Source organism: Castanea sativa, chromosome 8 (assembly GCF_040712315.1).
Source record: "Castanea sativa cultivar Marrone di Chiusa Pesio chromosome 8, ASM4071231v1".
NCBI classification, from domain to species: domain Eukaryota; kingdom Viridiplantae; phylum Streptophyta; class Magnoliopsida; order Fagales; family Fagaceae; genus Castanea; species Castanea sativa.
In genome coordinates this window covers 7,473,204-7,481,638 of record NC_134020.1, presented here as the reverse complement: position 1 = coordinate 7,481,638, position 8,435 = coordinate 7,473,204, and the positions used below count along the sequence as shown (strand labels likewise).

The following is an 8,435-nucleotide window of genomic DNA, read 5'->3' as shown; positions in this document are numbered from 1 at the left end:
TGCCACTCTATGATAAGATTGGCCAATCAAATTGTGCTTTTGTTGTAAATTCGCATTTTTTGTTTTTAATCTAATCCCTTTCCAATAATTTTTCCATCAAAATAAACATAAAAATATTTTCCTCTTCCGGGTTCATTGCAAAATCAAGAACAATGAAATGCCTTCGATCACAATTACGCTACAAGATTGTAAGAGAAAAAGGGTGGCAACTGGAAATGATTTTGTGGAAAAAGGGTGGCAACTGGAAATAATTTTGTGGCTAACTTTAGGCTTCGTTTGGTAATGATGTTTAAACAACGAAAACTGTTGTTTAAGTATCACAACATGTATTTCCATACACTTTTCACCTACATGTATTTTCACAAAAATTGAACAATGTTACTAAGAATCTCTTACCAAATTTATTGGTTAGAAAAGGAGTTTACTTATCTAGAAAAAATTGAGCATTCCAAAAGTCCACTTCAAGAGCTCTATCAAGGGCTTTTGGGAAGAGGGAAGAATTAACCAACCCAGAAAGCAAAGAAGTACCTGTCTATTGAGTAATGACGCAATTCATGAGCGGCAGAACTAGCAAATCTACTTTAGCTAACTCACATGCAATAAATTTCTTCTATTCATTGTTTTAGTCCCATTCTTCATAAAATGAGGCAACAAGAATGTACTTGATAAAGTTCTCAATCTCACAAATATTGCATTAAACTTTCATATGGAGAATGTAATTTCTTGTTCGAGCTGAACAAAATAAAGCAACAATGCCAAAGTAGAAACTAACAAAAAAGCTTAAACAAAACACCCATACAGAAATCGGCCCCTCAACCACTCCATCATGAAAAGACTTACCAGGCATCATTGGAATGCTCTCTGTTTCACACCTTCCACTTGGGGTTTCCACACAAAGGTCTGGATTTCCAGCAAATGCTCCTGGAAACCTCCAATACCCTTGTTTCTTAGGAACAAATCCAGAGAAACTGTTATATGACAAGTTTAAGAGTGTCAGATCTTTAAGGCTAGAAACATTTCCAGGGACCTGACCTGATAAAGAATTATGTGATAAATCCAAGGCCTTTAAACCGCTCATCTTCTCTAAACCAGGAACAGTACCGTCAAGAAAATTGTGTGACAAATTCAGGTATTCCAAGCCCTGTAGTGCAAATAGGCCCTGTGGAATCTCTCCATGTAGCAAATTATTGGATAAATCAATTCCAACTGTTGAAGATAGATGGTAATCGAAGCTTGATTGACTACTACCAGTGACAACCACTGAAACTCTGACATGCACATTTGGCATTGCAACAAATGGCCCTCTAGACATTCTATCAATGTCTCTTTTGTTGAACTTTACGCTAATGTTGTAGTTACCATCTGCTATTAAGCCAGAGAATTTGTTGCCTGATAAATCTACTGTTTGGATTTCTTCAAATGTGAATAGCCAATTGGGTAGATTTCCATTGAATTTGTTCTGAGCCAGGGAGAGAAACCTGATGTTTGACCATTTGGTTATTGCATCATTCAAAGTTCCGGAGAGATTGTTGGAGCTAAAATCTACAAACTCTAGAGATTTACAGCCTGCCAAAGTTAGTGGGATCTCACCAGAAATCATGTTATTGCTAAGATCTAGTATCTTCAGGCTATCCAATGCATCAAGCTCTGGATGAATTTCACCAGAAAGATTGTTGTTATTGAGCATCAATGAAAGTAACTGATAGCACCCAACAATGTTCAAAGGAATTGAACCTGATAACAAGTTGTGCGAAAGATCTATCACTTGGAGATAAGTCAAATTTCCAATCCTTGCAGGAATTTCCCCTGTAAGAAGATTGTTTGAAAGAAACAATGCCTGCAAGCTTTTCAATTCCGTTATCCTCAATGGGATTTCACCTGAGAACTGATTGTGGGATAAGTCAAGAAGAACAAGCCCAGATTTATCAGTTGTCTCTGCAATCTTGTGTGGTAGGGGACCCAACAAATCATTGTTACTCAAATCCAACACAAGAAGATTCTCGGAAAATACAAGTCTAGGAGATATTGCATATTTTAAGTGATTGAAAGACAGATTTAGATGAGTCAAAGCTTGAAGAGAAGCAACACATGTGGGTATTCCTCCCACAATAGAATTGTTAGCCATATTCAAAATATTGAGAGACTGAGCAGAAGCAGAAAGGCAAGGCAAGGTACCGGAAAACTGATTTGACCCAAGATTAAGAACCAGCAAAGATTGGCCAAAATCACGAAGATTACCCGATAAATTATTGTTACCAAGATCCAAATACTTTAAAGGTTTCAAATACAACAAGCTTTCGGGGATTTCTCCGCAAAACGAATTGGAAGCCAGATCAAGTTTTTCCAAATTTGTTGAGAAATTACCAAGCCACCCAGGAACAAGACCTCTCAAATCTCGGTTCCCATTCAAAACAAGTTCTTTCAAATTCCTAAGCCTCATGAGTGTGTCAGGCACAACACCAAGAAACCTATTGTGACTAAGATCGATGGCTTTGAGACTAACCAAATTACCAAAACATAGTGGAATTGGGCATGTAAAATTGTTATGGGACAAATTCATGTCTTCCAGAAACGAGAGCTTGCACAATTTTGGGAGAACTTTGCCGGACAAGTTCATGTTGGTCAAGTTGATTGAAACCACCCGGCCGGTCCGGTTCTCACAGGTGAGCCCGGACCAGCTGGTGCAGTTAGTCCCAACCCAGCTTGATAAGCTCTGGCTAGGGTCTTGGACCCTTGATTTGAATGCCAGAAGTAAGGCTTTGTCATCTGGGTCAAGATCAACAACACACTGACAAGGGCTTGAACAACGTAACAGAACCAACAAGAAGAGTAGTGGCAGAACATGTAATTGAAAGGCTTTCCAAGGGCAAACAACTGAAACCCAATTAATTTCCATGACTGAAAAACACAGAAGGCTAACTGAAGAACAACACCTCAGTGGCAGAAGGTGTAAATTAGGGAAACTATAGGGGTGAAAACATGAAACCCATCTTCATCTAACTGAGTTGAGTGCAAGAACTAAAACAAACATAGAATAGAACATTATAAACTGAAACAGTCCTAAAAAAACATGCACATAAGCACAGAGAGAGAGAGAAAGAGACTTACAGCTAAGAATCAATGAACCAAGACAGCAACTAATGTGGAAGTGGAATTGTATGAAAGTTTCTCTCTTACACTAAGATCAGATATTCTCATTCTCGTATTTGTTGGGTCCTAATTTAGTCTTTACCTTGCTGTGAGGTTCATAATAATTGAAAAAATAAAAAAGTCTTTAGATTGGTACTTTGGTTTGTTCCAAATTTCACTTTTTTTTTCCTTTTCTTTTTTGTCCACTGACTGACTGACTGACCACTGTTACCAAATGAGCTGAGGCGTGAATATATTCTTTTTTCACTCTCTTTTCTTTACCGTAAGAAAACGACTCTCCTTTCTTGGCGCGTCACTTTCACGTTCTAACTGAGGTTATTATTTCAACAAAGTTTTATTACAAACTCCTATATTATTGTGGACTATTTTAAGTATTTATAGTCTTAAATTATAATTTAAACAGTAAGTTTAAGGAAACTAAGATCCCTTGAACGTAGGAGCTTTCCTTGTATAGAATATTTGGAGTTAAAGTTCCAAGATCTTAGTGTTTCTCTTCTGATACAAGGAAGATATGAACGTGTAGTAGGGTTTTTGGGCACGGTGTTCTAGTAATTTCCATATAGAGGCATATGAGTGGAGAACACGTAAAGAATTATGGGACCTAGTATACTCAACCATTGGCATGATCACCAACCAAGCGGTCCAATTATCCGTCTGTCAGTATGTGAGTAGAGGACAAGGCATATCGCCCGTCAAGCACATTCTTGAGCTACCTAACAGGTCTCTGGGGAGGGTGGACCACTAACCTATCAGGATGTTAAGGATATTGAATAAGAAAATTATCCCAATGGGTTTGTGGTTGGTGGATCCCATTGGAGGGGGCATCTATCCTAACGGGTCAAAGTGAACTGATGACTTTTATGGACGAAAATATCCCTATCAACTGCCCCCTAATTTGTTGTTTGTCGGGATAATTGACGGGCCACAGAATACAAAAGATATTTTAGTCATTACTTGCTTTGTCTAGGTTCATGCCATCTATAGGGGTAAAAATGTCTTTTATAGAGGCTAGGTGACATGTGGCGATCCTTGATTAGGTGACCCGTATCGTAGCTTCGCTTCGTTTCTCGTGCTTCTCCGTCCTATAAATAGTTGGATGCCTTCTCTAGCCTCATGTTTGCCATTTCTCACTTCCAAGTGCCTAATCAGAGCTCTTTTCTTTCATTGATCTTTGGTGGTCATTCGTCGCTTTATAGAGAACTATCTATTTTTGTTTGTTCATCACTCATCCCCCCTATAATAGCTACTACGTAAGTCTCCCTTCTTTTATTGTTACTTTACTTTTATTTTTTATTTTGATTAGTAGTTGTTGGTTCTATGTTTAGTAGTTGAGCGAGTAGAATCTTAGTCTCCATCCGTCACTTGTAGGTGAGGGAATGTTAGGAAGTAGTGAAGTGATGAGTGAACATTCACTGTCGATCCATTTGGAATCGAGCGACAATGAGGCCTACTTGTCAGGTTACTTATGTGTCAGATGATTGGTCCGGCTTTGAGAGGAAGTTGTCGGCAGATTCATCTTTTGAGGGGGAGGGGGAAGCCAGTCCGTCAGGATGTGGTTATAGAAAAGTTTTCCTTCCCCGAATCTAGTCAGTTAATGACTTTCTAGTGAGCACGACAAATGAGGTTCTTAATAGACTCAGATCCTATTTTCAGATCCCTGACAATATCCTTATCAAGAAGGCTGATAAGGGGGAAAAGTGTTACACGGGGGAGTCATATGAGGTTGGTTTTTATGAGGCAGCCTTCATTACTGGTCTGAGGTTTCCTCTTACTTATCTCCATCGTCGATTAGCAGATTATTTGAGTGGGGGGTGTCAAGCCCTATCCCTTGACAAGTTCTTCTATTGTTACAAGCCCCAAGAGATCGTGGCATCGAAGGGTTTTTACAACTTTGTGTGCCATCGAGCAGCACTAAGGTTGGTGAAGGGGATAAAAATAGGAGACGGATATTTCCATTGAACTTGAAGGGACGGAGAGTATAAAGACGGATCGACACTGTAGGTGACGCGAATAGGACAGTTGAATTTACTGAGTATCCGTCATATATGAATTAATTGCAGATTCTAGGTTGTATGTCACTTGATATGTTTAAATCGACTTTTGCTTTATCTCCATGCCAGCGTGCACACTTGAACTTCTTGCATCACACGTTTGAGAAGACTCCTATATGGAAAAGAACTCAAGAAGGAAGTTGTATCCTAAAAGGAAAGGCAATTCGACCCACTATAAATACCCCAGAAACCCTAGATATCAAGGTACGCACATTCGACTCAACTCTGGCACTCTAGGGTTGTGAAGAAATTCTAACTTGACCTTCGGAGGGTTTTTGGCCGGCACCACACCGGTGCTCTCTTTTAGGTTTCTTTGTTTTCTCTTTGCAGGTGTTGATTCAAGTTGGAGAGTGCTTGCAACTTACTGGTGATTTTTTCGGCATCATCAGTTGGCACCGTCTGTGGGAAAGATCTTTCGATTATTTCAGCCTCGCTCTATTCCTGAGACGAAAATTTGTATGGTACTCACTCGATCGATGGCAACAAACAACAATCAAGGCGATGAACCACACGCCACGGCTCTAGAGAGGCAGGTCCAAACGCTTGCGGCGGCGGTTGAGCGCCTCACCAAGCAAAATCATGATTTAGAAGAACAGTTGCGACAAAAGACCACACACCCAAGTGCACCAGAAGAAGACCAGGAGGGTGCTAGTCCGGAAGGGAGAAACGCAGAAGGACCTGAGGGCAGCAACGCTCCAACTAGACCCGAGCGGCAAGAAACCAATCGACCATCCGTCTCAGACACTTTGCCGACTCATATAGCTGCCGAAATGCAAGAGATGAGGGAACGTATGGATGTGATGATGAATGCCCTTAGAGGACGGGTATCCAGTGACCTGGACGACCTAGTCCATAGAACGGACTCGCCTTTCACAACGCTAGTGAATTCATGCCCCCTTCCTCCAAAGTTTCGCATGCCTCATGTGGAGAACTACGACGGATCTAAAGACCCATTGGATCACTTGGAATCTTTTAGAACACTAATGCATCTTCAGGGTGTATCGGATGAAATCATGTGCAGGGCTTTCCTCACCACTTTGAAAGGGCCTGCGAGAGATTGGTACAGTAGACTAACACCCAATTCCATTGGCACTTTTAAGGAATTAGGCGCACAGTTCGTATCACACTTCATCAGAAGTCATCGGCATAAGAGGTCTACTGCATGTATACTGAGTATTAAGCAACGAGAAGACGAGACTTTAAGATCATACATAGTCCGCTTTAACAAGGAAGCCCTCTCGATAGACGAGGCGGATGACAAGATACTTGTGGCAGCATTCACAAACGGGCTGCGAAAGGGGAAGTTCTTGTTCTCTTTATGCAAAAATGATCCAAAAACTATGTCCGACGTGTTTTACGGGGTGACGAAGTACATGAACGCAGAGGATGCCTTGCTGGCCCGAGAGGACTATAAGCCAAGAAAAAGGAAAAGACAGGAAGATACGAAATCAGACAATGGGCGAAAAATGGCAAGAACTAGAGACCGACGAGAAGACCAGAGATCCAAACCACCTTCGGGAAGATTTACAAACTTCACCCCCTCACAGCCCCAATTGACCAAGTGTTAATGCAAATCAAAGATGAAGGAACCTTGACGTTCCCGGGCAAGTTGAAGGGAGATCCGAACAAGAGGCCAAGAGATAGATATTGCCGTTTTCATCGTGATCACGGCCACGATACAACGGACTGTTATGACTTGAAGCAACAGATCGAGGCCCTTATCAGGCAAGGAAGGTTGCAGAGGTTCGTGAGAAAGGAGAGAATGGATTAACCCTAGGAGCAGCATCCTAGACGGGAAAATGAGCGTCCCAGGCTGCCCGTAGGAGATATACGGATGATTGTAAGAGGCAACACTTTTGCAGGGTCATCCAAAAAGGCCCGAAAAACTTACTTACGGACGGTTCAAAGCGTCTAGTCAACAGGTGCTTCACGAAAAGCGACACGACAAGATAGTCCTAGCATCAGGTTTACGGAAGAAGATGCGCGACGCCTTCACCACCCACATGACGACGCGTTTGTGGTCAACATACGAGCAGGGGACTATAACATACATCGAGTTTTAGTGGATAATGGGAGCTCTGCAGATATCCTCTATTACCCCGCGTTTCAGCAGATGGGGAAGGACAAAGAACGACTGGTCCCAACAAACGCACCCCTTGTTGGCTTCGGAGGAACAAGGGTTTATCCTTTAGGCGTCGTTACATTGTCTGTGACGGTTAGAGATTACCCGCAGCAGATAACCAAGGATGTTTCCTTTCTCATGGTTGATTGCTCTTCAGCGTATAACGCCATCCTTAGACGACCCACTCTCAATGCATGGAAGGCCGTCACCTCTACCTACCATCTGATGATCAAGTTTCCCACCGAATACGGAGTTGGAGAACTGCGCGGAAATCAGGTGGCTGTGCGGGAATGTTACGTTGCCATGATGGAAATGGATGACCATGTACAGGCAATGAACATCGAGGAACAGAGAACGATGCTTGAGAACACATGTGGAGGAATTGGAGGAGGTACGGCGGATGATTCAAGGCCCGACCGGGACCACCGGGGATCGGAACCTCGGTCGACCAAACGGTTCGACATGCGCTCTGTTATTCCTCGAAGAGAACCAAGACGTGTTTGCATGGAGCCATGACGACATGCCGGGAATAGATCCAACAATCATAGTTCACAAATTGAACGTATCACCTTCTTTCCCTCCGGTTCGACAAAAGAAGCGTGTGTTCGCCCCAGAACGGGATCGAGCGCGTGGCGAGAGGAAGTGCGAAGCTACGAGAAGCAAACTTCATAAGGGAGGTGTATTACCCTGATTGGCTAGCCAATGTGGTAATGGTCAAGAAATCAAACGGGAAGTGGAGAATGTGTGTTGACTTCACGGATCTGAATAGAGCATGCCCTAAAGACAGTTACCCACTCCCGCGCATTGACACCTTAGTAGACTCCACCGCGAGACATGAACTGTTGAGCTTCATGGACGCCTTCTCAGGGTATAATCAAATTAAATTGGATAAAACTGATCAAGAGAAAACATCATTTGTGACAAGCCAGGGGCTTTTTTACTACAAGGTGATGCCGTTCGGGCTCAAGAACACGGGAGCCACGTATCAACGATTAATGAACAAAATGTTCGCACACCAAATTGGCAGAAACGTCCAGGTCTACGTAGATGATATGTTGGTGAAAAGTGCAAAGGTGTCCGATCATCTGAGGGACCTCCAGGAGACTTTCAAC

At 42.4% G+C, this 8,435-nt stretch overlaps 1 protein-coding gene across 1 annotated transcript; it reads right to left on the bottom strand.

The window, feature by feature from the left end:
- Nucleotides 1–659: 659 nt before the first annotated feature.
- Nucleotides 660–3,319, bottom strand: LOC142605505 (receptor-like protein CLAVATA2). The gene is made up of 2 exons (XM_075776901.1): nt 3,109–3,319; nt 660–3,018 (listed from the first exon to the last, which is right to left on the bottom strand). Exon 2 carries the CDS (start codon nt 2,894–2,896, stop codon nt 695–697), a length of 2,202 nt encoding a protein of 733 aa, XP_075633016.1. The 5' UTR covers nt 2,897–3,018; nt 3,109–3,319; the 3' UTR covers nt 660–694.
- Nucleotides 3,320–8,435: the final 5,116 nt, after the last annotated feature.